The sequence below is a fragment of the Chrysemys picta genome, chromosome 11, assembly GCF_011386835.1.
Source record: "Chrysemys picta bellii isolate R12L10 chromosome 11, ASM1138683v2, whole genome shotgun sequence".
Lineage (NCBI taxonomy): Eukaryota > Metazoa > Chordata > Testudines > Emydidae > Chrysemys > Chrysemys picta.
Window position 1 is genome coordinate 43,966,458 of NC_088801.1, and position 20,654 is coordinate 43,987,111.

Here is a 20,654-nt window from a genome sequence, read left to right on the forward strand (position 1 = left end):
AACCAAATTAGATTGCTATTTGCTTCAATTAAAAACCAGTTTATTCATAAACAGGAAAATGTATTAAAAATTTAGGCTTTTAAGTATAGCTTTTCTGAATGGCTAAAATACAAGGCATCTATTCCCTCTCCTTGTACTGAATAGCTGCATTCTGATTGCCTATCACTCTACTGTTACAACTAGTTACATCTGCATTTATTGGTGTAACAAATATATTCCCCAAATACAGGACTGTTAACATGTACCCCTAGGGCTGCCAACTTTTTATTGGCACAAAACTGAACATCCTAGCCCCGCCTCTTCTCTGAGGGTCCAACCTGCTCACTGCTCTCCCCCACCCTCACTCACTTTCACTGGGCTGGGGCAAGGAGTTGGGATGTCGGAGACGGCTCTAAATGGGTGAGGGCTCTGGGGTGGGGCCAGACATGAGGGGTATAGGAGGGGGCTCCAGAATATGGGAGGGGGCTGCAGGTTGCGGCGTGGGCGGGATGAGGGCTCTGGGCTTGGGGTGCTGGCTCTGGGCTCGTGCCAGGGGTTTGGGGTGCAGGAGGGGGCTCAGAGCTGGGGCAGGAGGTTGGAGCTCAGGGTTGGGATGTGGGGTTACCTCCAGCAGCTCCTAGTCAGTGGCGCAGCAGAGGGCCTAAGGCAGGCTTCCTGCTTGTCCAGGGACACCGCACTGCGCCCTGGAAGCGGCCAACAGGTCCAGCTCCTAGGTGGGGGGGGTGGGGGGGAGGCAGGAGTCTCCGTGGGACATGCTGCTCTTGCCCACAGGCACTGGCCGAGTGCAGAGCTGGTGCTCAGGGCGGGGTCAGCACACAGAGCCCCATGTCCCCCCCCCCCCCTCCCTCCCCGGCCTACTAGCTGGATCTGCTGGACGCAGTGCCCCAGGACAGGTAGGGACTAGCCTGTCTTGGCTCTGCAGCACTGCCGACCGGACTTTTGACGGTCCAGTCGGTGGTGCTGACCGGAGCTGCCAGGGTCCCTTTTCAACCAGGTGTTCCGGTCGAAAACTGGACACCTGGTCATCCTGTATATCCAGTTCTTGGAATGTGTGACTGAACTAGTAAAATAAGATGAGAAATACCAGTTACAGGAGTTAACTTTAATTTATTAAAGAACAGCTAATGACATTCATAGATATCTTTATTAAAAGAGGGCAGTGATGTTTCTGTAGCCATTACATTGCTTTCAAGTTCCAATCTCAAATAATGGGTTTAAAAGGCCACCATTCACACACAGTAAAAATAAAATAAAATGGGAACATTCATAAAACACTATGCCCATCTTTTATAGCTCAGTGGTTTGAGCATTGGCCTGCTAAACCCAGGCTTGTGAGTTCAATCCTTGAGGGGGCCATTTGGGGATTTAGTTGGGGATTGGTCCTGCTTTGAGCAGGGGGTTGGACTAGATGATCCCCTGAGGTCCCTTCCAACCCTGATATTCTATGATACTAAAGCATATAATCAAAAACATTTCCATTGGGCTATAAACAGCAACAGAATATGCTCTTCAAAGGGCTGCCCCTGCAAAGAACAGACCATCCCCAACTCCCACTGAAAACTATGGTATTTAGGGGGTACTCGGGACACTGTAGAATTGGTCTTCCTATAGCTACCATCTTTGATGTCTGTGTTCTCTAACTCTGGTATCAAATTTATAATTCGCCCTACAGGTTTTCCATAAGGGAGCATTTATGCTTCAGTAAGTATGCAAGCAGTAATTTAATGTCCTCACTGCTTTACAATACTGAGAGCTAAATACGGTAAACCAATCCAAAATGAAAACCTTATGATTGACTCAGTTCAAAGCAATGCATAATTTAAATGGTGTTTGTGGAGTGACTTAAAAATAGCCCAAAATTAATTTGAACTACATATATGGGAAAACATCCAACTTTGGAAATATCTTTTAAGTTAAATCTTTATCAAAAGATTTTTTCTATTTCTAGTTTATTTTCTTCCAGCCATGATCTTTAAATACTGTAATGCATTGTGAGCAGCATCGTTGTGAGCATTGCCCCAAGAAATCCCAGTACCATGGCAAACTGTGACTGGATTGGTTGAGAGTTCAGCAAGACATTGGTACTGTCCATTCACGCTCAGCTCTTCTGAAATTATATAAGCAAAAAAATTATTAGCTCAACATTATGCCTTGTATAAGTTACTGCACAAGTTCCCTTGTTATCCCCAAATTTTTCAAAGTGATGTGTATTAAAATCACGAATACAACCACACTGACTTTTAGTCTCTTATTACACAGAATTAATTTCCAAAACACTTATGGATGGAAAGTTTATGAAGGATAAGGACAGAATGTTGACTATACTTTTGAATGATCCATCCAGTTCTTTCTATTCCTGCTGTGCAGCATGTATAGTTATTTTGGTAATAATGTTGGAGAGAATGATTGGAAATATTATTAACTATGCAGGTGTCAAACTAACTTTTAGAATAGCAGCTGTGCTAGATACTTGTAAATTAGTTACTAGATATCACTAAAATGTGAACTAAAATTTTAATCAATCTTACCCTGCATTATCAAAGCTAACACTTTTGTACCATCATAATTTCTTATTAATCAGGACATCTCTATTTGGAGGGTTAAGAATAGTATGTAGATTGCCAAGAGTCAGCATAATCCAGACTGCATATACAGTACTTTTTTTCATTCTAATGCAATAAAAAATGAGTGGTATTAACTACCATACAAGATTGTATCTGCTTTTTCTAGTTGCAAGGTTGTGTCACAGCTCAAGTGGTGGTAACATAAGGGAGGAGGGAGAACATGAGATTTAAAGAGAGAAATAAGAATCAGAACATGAGAATGGAAGGGAAAATTTACAATTCCAGCTAGATTGACCAAACTTCTGAAATCATAGTCAGTGGGGACATGGAAGTCTTTGGCTCTTACGTTCATAGCCATAAATAGGGCTCGCTGTTTGTCACGGAAGTCATGGATTCCGTGATTTTCTGCGATCTCTGTGACTTCTGCGGGGGCCAGTGTGGCTGACCCCCAAACATGTGGCTCCGGGGCCAGCTGGTCAGGTGGCCCCAGGGACAGCCACCCCAGTTGCTGCTGGAGTGGCCCCACAGCCAGCTGCACCAGCTGCTGCGGCACCGGCCACTGCTCAAGTGGCCCTGGGGATTGCCCAAGTAGTGGCCGGAGCGGCTGGCCCCAGAGACCGCCTGAGCAGCGGTCCCTGGGTGGCTTGTGCAGCTGCTGCTGGCAGCCCCTGGTGGTAGCCACTGGCGGCCTGAGTAGCTGCTTCCCTGGGTGGCCCCCGGCAGTGGTGCCCGGGCAGCCAGTGCAGCTGCTGCTGGAGGTGGTGCCCAGCCAGTTACTCCAGCCGCTTCCCTGGGTGGCCCCCGGCAGTGGTGCCTGGGCAGCCAGAATAGCCGCTTCCCCGGGCAGCCCCAGGTAGCGGTGCCCGGGCAGCCGGTGCAGTTGCTGCCCCTCCAGATGCCCTCTGCCCCTGCAGCAGTCCTGGTGCCCCCCACAGTGACCCCCTTAAGATTTAGTCACGGGTATTTTTAGTAAATAGTCATGGACAGGTCAAAAATTCACAGGCCCATGACCTGTCCATGATTTTTACTAAAAATACCTGTGACTACATTGTAGCCTTAGCCATAAATAATGGCTAAAATTTAGGCTTGGATGCCTCTGTAGTTATAATAATTTAGGCTCCAATCAGACTCATGTGGGCAAACCATGACTTCAGTGGAGCTGCATGTGAGTGCAGCCTCCACCCACATATATCAATTGCAGGTTTAGAGCCTTAAGGCAAAGTTTTCCTTTTGCTGTATGAGCAGAGCTCCCATTTAACATCACTGCATGTTTTGCTTTAGTGTGGATCAGAGAGGAGGAATGTATCATTCATGTATTACAATACTAACACACCAAAAGTCATACCTATATTCAAATATGTTATAACAAAACCTTGTTCTTCTGCAACTTCTCCAAGCAGTTGGACATAGTCTGTATTAGGAATACTGAGTGGACTTCTCTTCAGCAAGGTAATTTTTTCTTCTGATGAGTTCCTTAAGGCATCCCATGTGCATCCTAAATTATTTCCCACTTCATTTCCCTGAAAACATTTGAAGAGGGTTTAGATTTGTTTTTACATATTAATAAAATGCTGTTCAACAAAAATATCATGCAATATTCATTTTTATCTGCAAAAACACAGAAAATGCAAACTTCCACACGGCACCTTTATATAGTGTCTCAGTGAGTTCCAGCTTTTCTGTTCAACTGCCCCAGTGATGGAATGGTGCCTGGCTGCCCACTAACCTATTCCTTATGCTATGCTTTGGCCTGATTACAACTCTCTTACTTTCTGCCTGTGTTCTCCCTGTCTCTCATTCTTTATTTTTAATTTCCCCCCCTATATTTGCTCCTCTTCTCCTCACAACCACAGTTGGTGCCTTCTCCCTTTTTTCATCCAACCTCAATTCTCCACTCCTTTTAAACTGGTCTGGCCCTGTGTTCTATGCCTCTTGCATGGCTGCTTCCTCCACAGTGCCTGTTACAAGAGAGTGTGCAGACAATACTGTTGAATGAAGTGATGTGTATTGCTGCTTGGGGAAAGGAAAGCATATGCAGCTGCCAGCAGTGACTGCCTGATAGCCTCCTTGATACCTTAGATATGCCATGCAAATGTAGTGTGAACAAACCTAGTATATCCCAGAAGGTACACTTTAATAGACCATCATGTCTTGTATTTTTATTATGTTTCCCAATCACTTAATTAGGCAAATACTTATATTTCACCAGCATGCGTTGTCTGTGTCAAGGTATTATACTTCATTATTGTAGTAAGCAAACAGATTCTAAAACACTAATCAATTATTTTACTTTTTGCACTTTATTCCCCCTCTCCCACTTTTTCAGATCCCTGCTCCCAGAACTCCCTTATGTTACTGGTCAAATAAAAATTATCCCGGCTTGATACCCTCATTTGACATTATGATAAAGGATATCTACATATAACAAAGCTCTTTTCCTCCCTCCTCTGTGTTCCATTCCTTCCCTCTGTTTTATTAAATAGGAGGATGGGTTATTGGAAGCCAATTAATAAGAATAGCACAGAGAAAAATCCTACTTTTAATGGTGGCTGTCCTTATATAGTCTCTTTCACCAATGTCATACTAATAATCTGATGCAAATTTGGATGATAGCCCAGAGCTTTTGGGTCCATCTAGAAATAGGAACATGGTATAAAACTTTGTGATAATGAAAATGTCTGACCATATTTTGTTACTTTTGTCATTGAATTGTCTGACCGGATTTATGGCACTTATGCTGCTCTGCCCATTACTTACTAAGGAAATATTGATGCTATCTGGAGGGAAACTGTGGAATTTGGCAAGTAATTTTTCAGCAGCATTTCGCTTTGCTAGTTTCTTAGATGTCCCAGTCCCTGCATAAAGAAACAAAACCAAAGAGTATTAACAAGAGAAAAATGCACTGAGGTGAACTTAGTGGCTCAGAGGACTGATAATTCATCTGTAGGTTGCTGGTTCAAATTTACCACAAACAGTAAGAAATAAGTTGTTACTATCTGACTGCTGTTTGAAGGCTTATGTGAAATAAACTGACTTCAATCCTGTTGCTAGTGGACTAGCATTGGGGGCACATTGCTGCAACACTGAGTTTCTGAATTACTACAGCTTGTTTATTATTCAATCTGTAGATAAGCAGAATTTGGTCTTTAGATGTGTTTGGGTTCCACAAATAGATTCATTATTATAAAACATTTAAAATAATATCTTGACACAAACACTCTTGCAGCTTACTCTTATTCACATTTTCCTTCTTTTGAAAGAATTGTAATACAACTAAAAAGTACTTCGTTAAAAGGACTGAAGCCTTCTATTTGTACTCAGAACAGGCAGAAGATGTGAAATTGTGCAAGTTCTCACATTGTTCTTCCAGAATAACTCAGTTCTAAACTGAATGGATCACCTCCTGTAGTGAAAGAACACTTCAGTCTATAAGTCCAGTTAATCCTGGGACACTGCTAAGACTGCCAATATTGGTGCTAGTTAATAACTGCAATGGTAATGGTTTTGTGATGGAGGACACCTGTTCACTAAGAACTAGACTAAAATCAACTCACTTCATGTAGACCACCAAAGAGACATCAGATAGCAACATTTTAATCATTAGCCACCTGTTTTGGGGTTAAATGGGTGACCCAAATCATTGAGCAATCCACCTGACTTGAATTCAACCTGCAAGTCTCCCTGTAAATGCAATACTGTTAACCACTGATGGTTACAGGTATTCAGAGTTCCTAGAGAATTTGTCTGATCTAGTCTTATGAAGTACACTAAGGAAACAGGGTTTAGAATGTATTTTATAGTAATTTAAAGAGCGGGATTCTCCCGTAGACTCCATTACAAGTAAGTAAACCTCCAATTTCTCAGCTGTAAGAAAACGCATTAAGCATTTAAAAACTTAGGGTCAGATGGTTATTTGCCTCTATCGTTACTACTGAGCTTCAAAGCTGGAGGTTAATACCTGTTCTGAGGAGGAAGATTTAGGGCTCGTCTACACTACCCGCCGGGTCGGCAGGCAGCGATCGATCCAGCGGGGGTTGATTTATCACGTCTAGTATAGATGCAATAAATCGACCGCTGAGCACTCTCCCATTGACTCCGGTACTCCACCAGAATGAGAAGTGCAAACGGAGTTGATGGGAGAGAGTCAGCTGTTGACTTACCGCAGTGAAGGCACCGTGGTAAGTAGATCTAAGTACGTTGATTTCAGCTACGCTATTCATGTAGCTGAAGTTGCATATCTTAGATCTACCCGCGCAGTAGTGTAGACAAGCCCACCGTGTCTTGCACTAAGTATTTCAAACTGCTTCTTCTCCTCACCAATCCCTTTCCATAACTTCTCAAAACCTAAATTCTAGTTCAGAATGTCACTAAGCACAACCAGGGAGTCCTCACCTCCACCAAAAAATTCCAAAACAATCTAATTTGAGGATGGGTTATTTGCAGCTAACCAAATGCTGATCACTAGGTTGGAAAGGCTGGTCAAGAATCACTTTTGTGCAAATTTTATACTTGTAACTCTAGAGTTTACAAGGCAGTAAGTGCCAATGCAAAATTTTTGCAGGTTATCCAGCATACACAATGCATGAATGTCATTCATCAAATACTTGTTTAAATAAAACTACTATGTATTTGCATAGTCTGTTGCTAACTTCAAATGGAATATTTTACTTCAGTACACTGTGGAGGTATCATTCAACAACTTTTATTGCATTGAGAAATGTTTTAGATGCAACATTTAAATAGCTTGACTAAAAGTCTTATGTGCAAACGCTATTTAGGATATCTGTGCAATGTATTCGCACATTCTCTTGCCAATTTTGAGGTAATAGGACAGAACTGTCATACAGAATATCACTTATCCTAATTTTAAAAGCACTGCAAGTCTGCATTTTAAAATTTAACACCATAACTTCAAGCATTTTCAAGTTAAATAATGGAACACTTTTTAAAATGGTCTCTTCCTTAATGTTAGGGAACTGAAAATGTATCCTCACTGTCCAAATGCTAATAGCAAATATTTTAAGTGTGCCAATGATGCATTTTGTATGTCATGAATCTGCTTTAAAAAAGAACCAAAAGAGGTACAATATTAAGATTTTTTTAAATAAAGCAGGGGGGGGGGGGAACACTCACAATTCATTGGAGACTGCTATGGAAACTGACCACATTCTAAATTTGCTACATTTTGTTTTGATTTAAAAAATATATATATATATATATATACCAGTTTCTACAAATGTTTCTATTCTGCAAGTCATTGTAAACTCCCGCTTGTGAGGAGGCCCCGACTCATGTGCAAGTGAATATTCAGGAAGTCTCCATCCCTTCTGAACAGCCAGTTCCTAAAGAAACAGAGGTTAGACCTGACTAATAAAAAAGATTCTGCTTTGGTCTGTCTCTAAACATCCCTTTCAAACAGCTACCATCTTTGCTTAGCAAAACTCATTGGTCCATTTTTTAAAACACATTTATCACCATAACACTGAAAATATTTCATTAATAGCTTGAAGAGCACAATATATTGATGTGGGAAAACACAAGGATATAAGTTACCTAAAATGACACATTTACCAGAAGTCAAAGTAGAGATGGGGACAAACAGAAAAAACTGTTCTGGTATTTGCAAATACTAGTAGTACATGTAAAAGCCCTCCAAACACTAGTAAGTTACACTTTAAAGAGCTGTGTTAGCCTAAAACCCAATCTAAAAATGAAAGGCCGTAGGATGGTTTTGTAGGGTGTTGATTCTGAGCCCTCACACTTCAGGCTGGCAGGGTTTGGAGTGCCATGTAAAAGAGGGACCTGGTCCTGTTCAGAAAAGTTAAAAACCAGCTTCAATCTCAGCTGTTTAGTCAAACTTGAAACTTTAAGCCTTGAATAAGTGCCAATTCCTCCTTTAATTGTTCTGAGCTATTAAATTCAATTCTTTTGATTTTTCATATTTTTAATATGACTATCCAAATTATAGTACCGACTGGCAAGGCCAGTCTGCTTAAAACAGAGAATTAATTAACAAAACTAGTGATAGTGAACATATCACATCATGCAATACTGTACCCACAGCATTAAAATAAAAACACAGTAGAAAAAACACAATCCTATTCTTGTTGTGAGTTTTTCTTTTTGACCTCTTAGTGAGACATGCCTTTCAACTAAAGTTTATATGTTCTATTTCTTGAAGAGCAGAATGGTACATACACTCTCACATACCTTTCATCTCCTTTAAAATATTCTAAGAGAGAGAAACACCTTGACTAGATTTATTTAAGTTTTTAAAAGCAATGGTCAAGAAATGTGGCTTCAAGGACTTATTCATTAATGAAAACTGTTGTTAAGGGAAGTCTTAAGCTAAACTTTCTGTACCATCTACCTTAAATATGTCTCTGGAAAAAAATTAAACAAGAAGCAGCCAATTCTCATGTCCAGCAAGATTCTTCAGAGCCATGCAAGTAAACTTAGGTCAAAACACTGCAAATAGTTTCCTTTAATATGAAGCCCCCTCAAAGTCAATGGGACTACTTGTGCTTAAAGCACATGCAAAACTGTCTTCAGGGTTGGGTGTCTGGGCTCAATCCACAAGGTACTGAGCACTCTAGCCCCAATCCAGCAAGGCATATGTGGCTGAGTGCTTCCCTGGATTGGAGGCAGAGTGCACAGCACTTTGTGTTTAGACCTCAAGGATTCATCCTACAGTGTTAAACTTTAGCACTTAATGCATATGTGTATTAACTGTGATACTAAATGTTTCATATGAAAATGTCAAACAAAGCAGACATGAAACATTATTTAAAGGGGCAGATTTATGTACATAATATTCTGTTCCTCTTCTTCCATAAACACTCTAAATTTCAGAAATACAGAACACATTAAATTCATCAAAACACATTAAAAATAATCCTCTAAATATGTTGTCTATGGGTCTCCAATTTCAACCAGCTTTGTGAACATTTTAAAGAAAATCTTATAGCATAAGAAGCCAAATTTTCATGTCTAAACCTGTTCACACCATGGTTTTATTTTGACAGTATTAACTGGACTTAAACATAATTATAATAGTAAAGTTAGTTGCATACACATTTCATATTCTCACTACAACTGGCTCTCTACATGCTTTCCCCGCAGTGAACACAATTAGTGCTTCCTCTTTTCTGACCTGTACTACTTGCTCTGGGCTGTCTATGCTGCCTTCTGTAACTAAAAAAAAAAAAAAAAAAGTAAGAAAGATATGTTCAAATGAGTTCAAAAAGTAGCTGCTAGTTTAGTGTAAATAATGCCTGACAAGTCTAAGAACAAGAATAGATTTTAAATTCAGGCTTATCCAATATTCATTTTTTTAAGGAATATTTTACACACAGCTGAACTATATGGCATGATGGTCTTAAAATACAAAAAAGTTACATCTTACCTGTAATGTACCTATAGGATTGGTTTGATTTTGTGGTTGCTTTGGAGAATCTGGAACTATGGAGTCTGGCACTGAAAGACTAAAATAGTTTAACTTTTTTTTTTTTTTTTAAACTGACAATTTTAAGTTAAAACTGCTGAAGCGGGACATAAATTAGGCACTAATCCATTAATAAACTAGGGCCTCAGTCCTCAAAACTCTAATGCATACACTTAATTTTATACGTGAGTAGTCCCATTAAAATCTTTGCATGATGAGTGTCCAAGGCTAAATCTCCATCTTCTCAGGTGTGGAAAACACTATATTGTAATTATTTGAGATTTAAAATTTTAGAGCTAGATACCTGATATTAATGTGTCCCCTGGCAACTTGTGGATATTTATTTTTAAACATGTCTCTTTCTCTCCTCCATGGCAGGGGTGGGGAATCACACAAACAACAGATTGACCGGTTATACAGAGAAAATAGTAAAAACTGAATATATAGGAGGTGCCTTCAATTATTATTATACTATAATCATGTAAATTTTTTGTTAAAGAATGTTTTGGGATGAAAAGCCACCTGTATAACAGCTTCAAATTACACAGTACACCATCTTGCAACAGAAGTAGCATCTGAAAAAAGACATTAGTCCCATTTCATCTTAGACAGTTTCACTAGGAAAAGAATGAAATACAAGAATCCAGATTACAGAAAAAGTAACATTATAAAGTTTGAGAGAGTGTCAATTTTTAGAATTAAATTAGAAAAAACTTTCCTCAAAAAGAAACAGAAGTCTTCCAACTGCTGAACTGATAGTTTGGGGGGCGGGATTGGTGTTCAGAGCTTCTTTTAATGCCATATTTAGATTGGCAGTGACATTTTGTGCAGTACAATACAGCCACACCTAACTCACCCAATACTTGGATTTCCTTTCAAAACGTTCAAGGCAGCTTCTGCAGCTCTGTGTTTTGCAATCTTCTTGCTATGACCTTCACCTGTATTAAAACAGACAATCTGATATCCCTAAAGCATGACAACATGTGACTAATGATGAAATTGTTATAACAGCCCTGTCTGGAATCTCTATAGCATTATGTTATGCAGCCCCACCCCGACATGCTCCCTCTTGCCCTTACATTGGGGTTTGAGATGGGGTCTTCAGAAGGCAGGCTTGGGTGGCTTTCTCGATAGTGCCTTTGCTGAGGGAATCTACGGTGGGTTATATAGTAGCAGAGGAAGAATCATAGAATATCAGGGTTGGAAGGGACCTCAGGAGGTCATCTAGTCCAACCCCCTGCTCAAAGCAGGACCAATTCCCAACTAAATCATCCCAGCCAGGGCTTTGTCAAGCCTGACCTTAAAAACCTCTAAGGAAGGAGATTCCACCACCTCCCTAGGTAACCCATTCCAGTGCTTCACCTCCTAGTGAAAAAGTTTTTCCTAATATCCAACTTAAACCTCCCCCACTGCAACCTGAGACCATTGCTCCTTGTTCTGTCATCTGCCACCACTGAGAACAGCCGAGCTCCATCCTCTTTGGAACCCCCCTTCAGGTAGTTGAAAGCAGCTATCAAATCCCCCCTCATTCTCCTCTTCTGCAGACTAAACAATCCCAGTTCCCTCAGCCTCTCCTCATAAGTCATGTGCTCCAGACCCCTAATAATTTTTGTTGCCCTCCGCTGGACTCTTTCCAATTTTTCCACATCCTCCTTGTAGTGTGGGGCCCAAAACTGGACACAGTACTCCAGATGAGGCCTCACCAATGTCGAATAAAGGGGAATGATCACATTCCTCGATCTGCTGCCAATGCCCCTACTTATACAGTCCAAAATGCCGTTAGCCTTGTTGGCAACAAGAGCACACTGTCGACTCATATCCAGCTTCTCGTCCACTGTGACCCCTAGGTCCTTTTCTACACAACTGCTACCTAGCAGTTGGGGGCATAAAGAGCAGAATTCTATATAACCAAAATAGAACACTCCTCCAGAATCTGGAATTGAACCCAGAAGTCCTGAGTCTCTGTATCCCTCTGTTGTCAGCAAATACGTAGCTCTGAAAACCACTGGCACAGTGTTTTTCATTTCCCCCTAGTGGTAGTCCGGATGGATAGCTCAGTGGTTTGAGCATTGGCCTGTTAAACCCAGGGTTGTGAGTTCAATTCTTGAGGGGGCCATTTAGAGATCTGGAGCAAAAATCTGTCAGTGACAATACTTGGTCCAGTCTATGAGATAGGCATACAGTATTACTATCAGTCGCTGCATTACCTCAAGTACTGTAGTCTGAACCCTGCTGATGAACTATGTTCTATGTTATAGAATGTCTTAAGTCCTTAAAAAAAACAATAACACACACCTCATCTATGACATCCCAAGAAACTATACTTAAACTTTAAGGTTGCAAAGTCAAGTATGCAAAAATTAGGAAACACCAGGCTTAAGGTAGCTTGTGCATCCTTAATTCAACGATCACACTTTTTTCCCACCCCCGCACAGAAACCCTGCCTCATTCAGTGCACTGCATGGATCTGCATGGGGGATGAATCAGGGCTGTGTAATAATGGAGGCTGTTCGTAGCAGAAGCTGGAAAGTGCGTACCTATTGTGATTGTTAGGAGATGGCAGACCTAAGTGTGCCCTCAGCTAAAGGCCCTTAGCCAGCAGCGGGGGAAACCAGTGAACCTGGGACCCAAGTGAATACTGGGGACAACAAATGAAAAAACAGGGATGGGCGTGAAGGTCAAAGAGTGAAAATCAGGGAACTGGATGGGGACACTGAGAAGATAACCCCAGATAGTGCCCACTGCTCCTCAAAGGCATCTAAGGAATCAGTGGACACTGCACCCAGAGCAGTGGCTCTCAACCTTTCCAGACTACTGTATCCCTTTCAGGAGTCTGATTTGTCTTGTGTACCCCAAGTGTCACCTCACTTAAACACTACTTGCTTACAAAAATCAGACATCAAAATACAAAAGTGTCACAGCACACTATTACTGAAAAATTGCTAGTGCTTTTTATGTAACCTGTTGTAAAACTAGGCAAATATCTAGATGAGTTGATGTACCTCCTGGAAGACCTCTGTGTACCCCTGGTTTAGAATCACTGGCCCAGAGGAACTCTGCCTGGAAATATGACTTCGCAAGGGATTGGAAATAGGCCCTACAGTTGCAGAGCCCTGCCCAGCTTCTTCCTCCAGGTATGATGGATGGCAGTATTGCCAGCACCAGGAGGTTGATAAGGAGGTTTTGCAACTTTGCGGGGCCATGGATGGGGTGTGCAAGGATCAGGAGGTGTGAGGAAAAGTGCAGCCAGAACCTCTGTAACAGGTTCTGGAGGAGCCAGGAGAGGGGCTGCAAACTGACGCACTGTACATAGGTGTGTGCCAGGATCTCCCACTCACTGCAGACAGGACAGGCGTTGGGGGAGTTCATGAACTGCACCAGCTACATGCCCATGCTTATGGCTTCATGGAGCAGCCACCAACTGATATCCCTGGTGGGCCATGAACCAGAATGGAATATATTCTGGACCACTAGGTTACCTCCCCTCTTCAGGTCCCACCACTTAGTATCGGGGAGGTGGGCTGTGGGGGAGACACAAGGGCGATGAAGTGGATAGTATGAAACAAGTGCGTACAGATGTTTCCTTGGTGGTTTGGAGGGGATATAGATGGATGTCATTCAGCCAGCTCAGGCTGGGTGTTGGGGGTGGCTGGGAGGCTCATAGGGCAGGGGTCCAATGTCTAATTCTGGAGGGCCAGTGGTGAGCAGTGGGTGGAGAGCACCTACCTACAGGACCCATTCCAGGAGAGAGAGAAGTGGGAGGCAAGGCTGCTCTCACCTCCTGGAGCATATGACTGAGGACACACAGGATAGCCAACCCCTGGCTGGCTGAGCACACTGGGGTCCACTCAGTCCCTCTGCTGATAGTCTAGGTGATCTCTCATTCTGGTGGCACCAACCTCCTGGAAATTGTGTAGTGAATGAGGCAGGGGACTGCGAGAAGAGAGAGGACATTCTCCTGGTTATTCATGTTGAATGCCATCCCAGAGAACTAGATTCTATTCCTGCCTCTCTCACTATTCCTTCAGGCTGCAGGGCAATTCACTTAAACTAAAATTTTCCAAAGGGAGCCACTACTTGTATGTTCCTCATTTTTGAGTGCTCAACCTGAGACTCTTGGGGGTGGATCTGCAGAAGTGCTGAGCACTCACAACTGAAGTCAATAGGGACTGTGCTTTGAATATACAAAGTGTCAAAAATGCTAAGTGCTCTGAAATATCAGGCCTTAGACATCTCAAGTTGAGCATCCAAAATTAGTGGACACTCTTGTAATCTTGACCTTAAACTTTTTGTGCCTCAGTTCTGCTATCTGTGAAATGAGGATAATATGACTACCTAATTTCATATGAAATTTCATTTTGTTCTGAAGATCAATTCATTTTGTTCTGAAGATCAATTCATTGTTTGACAAGCATTCAGTTACCTTAGCGAAAGCATGATAGAAACACCCAAGAAGAAACTGACAACTTCTTATTTGGTGCATGGCTTAAATGGTATGTATTTAAGACCTGGGGTCACACATTGACAAGGCTACAGATAAATAATGAATAACTATTCTTTCACTGAAGTAGCTATCATATGGAAATATATACTAGAGCATGTAATTTTCATAATGGCTGTGTACAAGGGGGCCAAATCATGGATGCATAGGCAACTTTAATTCTGGAATTTCCTTGGCTTTTGAGTGCTTGACTTTACAACCATAATGTTCTTTTAATGTAATTTTTTTTGCATGTAATAATTCTATATTTAGTGCACTATCATGAACACAATAGATGTAGTTTATTCCAAACAGATTAATTTTTTTAGTCGCTTGACAGCCCAAATTTTAAATTAATTGCAATTAATCGCGCAATTTAAAAATTAATCAATCACACAATTAAACAATAGAATACCATTTATTTAAATATTTTTGGATGTTTTCTACATTTTCAAATATATTGATTTCAATCACAACACAGAATACAAAGCATACAGTGCTCACTGTAAAAAGACAAGAGATAGTATTTTTTCAATTCACCTAATACAAGTATTGTAATGCAATCTCTTTATCATGACAGTTGAACTTATAGAATTACGTACAAAAGTACTGCATTCAAAAATAAAACAATGTAAAATTTTAGAGCTTGCAAGTCCACTCAGTCCTACTTCTTGTTCAGCTAATTGCTCAGACAAACAAGTTTGTTTACATTTGCAGGAGATAATGCTGCCCACTTCTTGTTTACAATGTCACTTGAAAGTCAGAACAGGTGTTTTCATGGCACTGTTGTAGCCGGTGTCACAAGATATTTACGTGCCAGATGCGCATGCTTCAACTACCATTCCACAGGACATGTGTCCATGTTGATGACTGGTTCTGCTTGAAAACCATCCAAAGCAGTGCGGACCAATGCATGTTCATTTTCATTATCTATGCCACTAGCAGAAGGTTGATTTTCTTTTTTGGCGGTTCGGATTCTGTAGTTTCCGCATCGGAGTGTTGCTCTTTTAAGACTTCTGAAAGCATGCTCCCTACCTAATCCCTCTCAGATTTTGGAAGGCACTTCAGATTCTTAAATCTTGGGTCGAGTGCTGTAGCTCGCTTTGGAAATCTCACATTGGTACCTTTTTTTGCATTTTGTGACATCTGCAGTGAAAGTGTTTTTAAAATGAACATGTGCTGGGTCATCATCTGAGATTGCTATACCATGAAATATATGGCAGAATGTGGGTAAAACAGAGCAGGGGACATACAATTCTCCACCAAGGAGTTCAGTCACAAATTTAATTAACACTTTTTTTTTTAATGCGTGTGACCGGTATGGAAGCATGTCCTCTGGAATGGTGGCCGAAGCATGAAGGGGCATACGAATGATTAGCATATCTGGCATGTAAATACCTTGCAATGCTGACTACAAAAGTGCCATGCAAATGCCTGTTGTCACTTTCTGGTGACATTGTAAATAAGAAGAGGGCAACATTATCTCCTGTGAATGTAAACAAACTTGTTTGTCTTAGCAATAGGCTGAACAAGAAGTAGGATTGAGTGGACTTGTAGCCTCTGAAGTTTTACATTGTTTTGTTTTTGAGTAACCAAAAAAAAAAAAAAAAAATCTACATTTGAAAGTTGCACTTTCAGGACAAAGATTGCACTACAGTACTTGGATTATGTGAACTGAAAAATACTATTTCTTCTGTTTATCATTTTTACAGTGCAAATATTTGTAATCAAAATATACACTTTGATTTCAATTACAACACAGAATACAAGATATATATGAAAATGTAGAAAAACATCCAAAATATTTAATAAATTTCAATGGTAGTCTCTTGTTTAACAGTGCAATTAAAACTGCGATGAATCGCTATTAATTTTTTAGTCGGGATTCATTTTTTTTAGTTAATTGCATGAGTTAACTGCGATTGATCGATAGCCCTGTTTAGGTTAGGTTTTCCAGAATCCTCAAGCTAGCAGGCAGTTCTTGGAAATTTTCCCTTCAGCCAGTGAACATTCTTATCTAGCCAAGGTAATATTTATCTTTGCCTTTTTACTGAACTTTCTGAAAATATCAAATCAGAATTAACAGCCTAAAACTGCACTGTTTTAATGTTTAGTTTAGTCACATGTGAATCTCAAAGTTTAAAAGCTTGCTTTTTAGGCAAAGCTGTTAAAGTTTGGCAAGTACTGGAAGGAGCAAAAGCAAAGCATATTAACCTATTAAATAAATGAAATGGTCAAATCGTAACTTGTTGTTGTTTTCCACTGGAAAACACACATTGGAAATAATTAAAGATTTTTTTTTTCTTAAACCACTGCCAACAACCATACCAAAGGGTAGCAACATTACAGACCTGTGCCTGTTATTTCACCTACTGTGACTTTAAAGGTGAAACTTGGAAGATGTACTTGTCCTTCAGCCTTCTCAAACTTGTACTCAGGAGTGATACCAGCCTTCGTGCCATATTCATGTAACAACTGAATTGGTGTTTTCCCTGGTTTGGCAACAATCATTTCCTCCAAGCTGCAAAGAAAAGAATAAGATTTCCCAATGAATAATTTACAAAAGAAAATAATTTAGATGGGAAAACTGTATTTAAAGCTGGTAAAAAAAAAAATCTGAATCTTATGATTTTTTTCACTGAAACTTTGAAAAAATAATTTTACTACTTGGCTTTTGTGGCACTTTTCAGCCATAGATCTCAAAGCACTTTACAAAAAAGGACAAGCATTGTTACATTGGGATGGGGAGACCAAGTTATAGGGAAGCAAAGTACTTGTCCAAGGTCCCATGGTAGACCAAGATAGAACCCAAGTTTACTGAATCCCAATTCACTAGGCCAATATTATCTCCCAAATTTCCATTTTTTTTTAAACCAGCTCTAGCTACTGTAAAAGGATAATATTACCAACCTCCCCTCCCCCCAAATCTGGATGAGGAAAAAATAGTTTAACGAATTCTCAGTGTGTAGGGCCTTGCATCCATTCATATATGTGAAGTTTATTTTGCAGCATAGGAGGAAACAAGAACAGATGTAGGTAGGTGGAAAAGCTATTCAGAGGTCTAAGCTTAAACTTGTTTCAAAATGCCCAATAAGAGGCTCTAGGGATGGGCACATCAAAACTAGAACAGCAAGAAAGGAAGAGTATTTTAGCTGCAGCAGAGAAAGGGAAAAGACTGCAGTGGTTCTCAAACTTTTTGTATTTACAACCCCTTTCACACAGCAAGCCTCTGAGTTTCTTTATAAATTAAAAACACTTTTTTATTTAACACTATTTTAAAGTGATATTTGTTAATATCACTTTTCACAGCAGACTTACTAGAGCAGACTTCACAGCAGACTTTCTAGCTAGCTGGGAGGCATATACTTGCAGCCCCCACATAACAACCTTGCAACCCCCTGAAGGGTCATGACCCCCATTTTGAGAACTTCTGTGATTAGAGGAAAAATAAGTAGCTCAGACAGTCACAACATGATCAAGCTAAGCTAAACTAGGCATGTCTGTATTTAGCATTTGAGAAAGAGACCAGAAAAGTTAATTTACAAACCATTGTGGAGGAAAAACCAACAGGATTTGGCAAAAAGCTTTTGGTAAAAAGAGGGGACAGAGTTAGAGGGATATGTTGAAAACAAAAAAACCCCTGCAGTTTCTCAGATTTACAAGACTTTCCTATCTTAATCCCCAATAGGGCAACAAGTATTTAAACCCACGCACATGTATGATTTTTTTGCATCAGGAGGACCTACATGCATTTGCACGCAATTCAGAACTATCAGCTCTACATTGTAAAGCAAATTTAGTGCACAAAGAGTACCAGACTGACAAATCAGGAGACTAGTCACAGCACTATTATAGTATCAGTAGTGACTGCAAAATTCTCTACAAAGTGCCACCCTATGTACCTCAGCCCTCTTCTAAAGAAGCTGCCTAAAATGAGAAGAACACACAGACTTCGTGACGATTCAACATGCTGAAAGTGCCAACAAGAATGTCATTTTGTTTCATTTTGTAATATGAACACCTATCAACAAAAAACAGATGGACTCCAGTTAGTTTACATAGGTCTCTGAATGAATTTTGGTTGCTACTGAACCAAACTGGATTCAAATTACTGGCCTCCTTGTGAAAGGCTCTCATTACCTGTGTTTCAAGACAGCTTGTCATCGTCAATTCAAGTTATGAAAAATCAAACTGATCTTACTAAATGATGAAAGAAAAATTATTTTATGCTGAAAGCCTGCACTGACAATTAAGTGGGGAGGGAAAGTGGTTTTCAGCTGGAAGCTGCATGCTATGAAACCAGAATGCAAGTTAGATAACAAACACTTAAAATACAGGATCATTCTTAAACACAGCAATAAAGAATCAGTTATATAATGTGATAGAAAACAAATGGCAACTGTTGTAGACAACTGTTCTATTGGCAGATAGGAATAGGGGAAACAAAATATTTACAAAATAACATTATATTACAAGTAATTAACACTTTCTTCTGATCACCAAGACAACTGGGAGTGGAGACAGTTACAACATGGACAAGTGGTTGGATACCAAAAGCACTTATTAATTCTCCACAGAAAGAATCATTGTTGAGGAGGATCTGAAGGTGACAGGTCCATAGTAGATTGAGCTTGCACCCATCTCAAAACGTATCAAGTTCAAAAGTTAACGGTATCTGGATAGCTGTTCTCCAACAAAAGCTGGGCTATTTCAGGAACTGGTGTTTTAGGCCAGGACTATTCACAGGCTTAAAGTCAAACACATGAGTTTGTAGGATCATGGTATACAAACACTCTCCTTGTCTGTCTTGGAACATGGCCTAGACTTCTATTCCCCCTCCCTACGTTATTTATTTTGCTCCACCACTAGGATGACAGAACATTATGCTGCTGGAAGTATCATGAAACTAGTTCCTGAGCATTTGTCAAAATGTACCATGGCACTGTTTGAAAGATGGGCTGTTGGGGACCTAAATACTTCTGAGGATCAGGATCTTTCTTGCCAGGGGGGTGATTACTGTCCTCTACCTATAAGTCCACCACTTCTGGTTTGAACCGGACAGGGTGCATGAAGGACTGGGCCACGTTTAACAGCTGTCACATTCTACCATGAAGGTGGCTCCTTTTCAGGGATGCTGAGTCCTGCTTACAACGGCTAACAACATTAACTTTACACTGACATGACTGAGAGGGATCTTCAACGGAGAGCTGAGTTTAAGGGCTATTGAGCCTGCCTCTGATTGCATCGCTCTCAGTCCGAGGGTATGGGACTGAGCCTCAGGGGCTGGCTGGCGACGGGCGCAGGCTGGTGCAGCAGCTACACTTGCAACCCCGGTGGCTGCGCTGAGAGCAGGCGGGGGTAAAGGCCCCGCGCCGGGTCAGAGCCCGGGACAAAAGCAGGCCGAAGGGCGGGACGCAGCTGGCCGCGCTCTGGGGCCGACAGGGCTCACGCTGGGCAACCCGCGGGAAGAGGGGAGCGGCGGGCTCTGCGGGGGACCTGGGGCTCAGACAGGGACCAGCGTTTTCCCCGCTCGCTGCGCTGCGAACTGGGGCAGCTGGGCCGCAGCGACAACGAGCGGGGGCACGAGCCCGGCCGGTGCCACCCCCGCAGGCAGCAGTTGGCCGCGGCCGCTCGCGCACCTCTGGTGAGTGGGGAGCGGGAGAGGTTTCCCTGATTACCCACAATGCCCCACTGCGCCCTGACCTGCGGGGTTTGTCCGGCGCCTCCGGGCTCTGCTGGGTCGCGGCCGGGAAGGTCTCCTGAGACATGGCCGGGCCGGCCGCCTCCGCCTCCCAGCGAAGCGCGTCCCCTCGTGGCGTGCTGTGGGGGCGGGGCCGCGCCGGGAGAGCGGGGCGGCGCTACCTGCCGTTCCTGCTCGGCAAAGCCCCGGCTTCCTGTCGCTGCGGGGCCCGGCACCTTCCCGGAGAACGACTGTCCTTCCTGCCCTCCGCGGAGCGCACCCTGTGGGGCCGGAGGAGATGGGCCCAGCCCGGCCCTCGCTCAGCGCACCCTGTATGGCCTGGCCAGTGATGCACAAACCCTCCCCCCTCCGGAATCCCGGTGGGGAGAGTAATACCCCTCCCCCAACACACCCCTGGGGCAGAGAGGGACGCCCTCTCCGTCAACCCCAGCATAGGCCACTCCCCACTCATGTATATGAACACTC

General features: G+C 41.9%; 2 protein-coding genes across 9 annotated transcripts in view; one reads left to right on the top strand and one right to left on the bottom strand.

The window, feature by feature from the left end:
- Window positions 1–20,654, top strand: part of PJVK (pejvakin) — a 60,250-nt gene that overhangs the window by 17,323 nt on the left and 22,273 nt on the right. The window contains exon 1 of one of the 6 annotated variants that reach the window (XM_065560815.1): window positions 19,874–20,132. The exons of 1 other annotated variant lie outside the window; for it this stretch is intronic. Coding sequence is in view for 2 of the 5 variants with exons in the window: in XM_065560809.1 (XP_065416881.1) it covers window positions 20,255–20,500 (246 nt within the window). In the remaining 3 variants the exon portion in view is untranslated. Of the gene's footprint in view, window positions 1–19,873; window positions 20,133–20,254; window positions 20,501–20,654 lie in introns of those variants that run through there. 4 more of the 6 variants (XM_065560812.1, XM_065560811.1, XM_065560809.1 and 1 more) reach the window with 4 other exon arrangements.
- Window positions 1,088–20,328, bottom strand: PRKRA (protein activator of interferon induced protein kinase EIF2AK2). Of its 3 annotated transcripts, none has more exons than XM_065560817.1 (9): window positions 20,192–20,328; window positions 16,840–17,009; window positions 10,865–10,946; window positions 9,970–10,040; window positions 9,718–9,758; window positions 7,789–7,906; window positions 5,322–5,419; window positions 3,910–4,084; window positions 1,088–2,107 (listed from the first exon to the last, which is right to left on the bottom strand). In XM_065560817.1, exons 1-9 carry the CDS (start codon window positions 20,254–20,256, stop codon window positions 1,950–1,952), a joined length of 978 nt encoding a protein of 325 aa, XP_065416889.1. In that variant the 5' UTR covers window positions 20,257–20,328; the 3' UTR covers window positions 1,088–1,949. The 3 variants fall into 3 exon arrangements, with proteins under 3 accessions (XP_065416889.1, XP_065416890.1, XP_005293658.2); XM_065560818.1 differs by lacking the exon at window positions 20,192–20,328 and adding an exon at window positions 19,668–19,689; XM_005293601.4 differs by lacking the exon at window positions 9,718–9,758 and having other exon boundaries at window positions 9,970–10,048.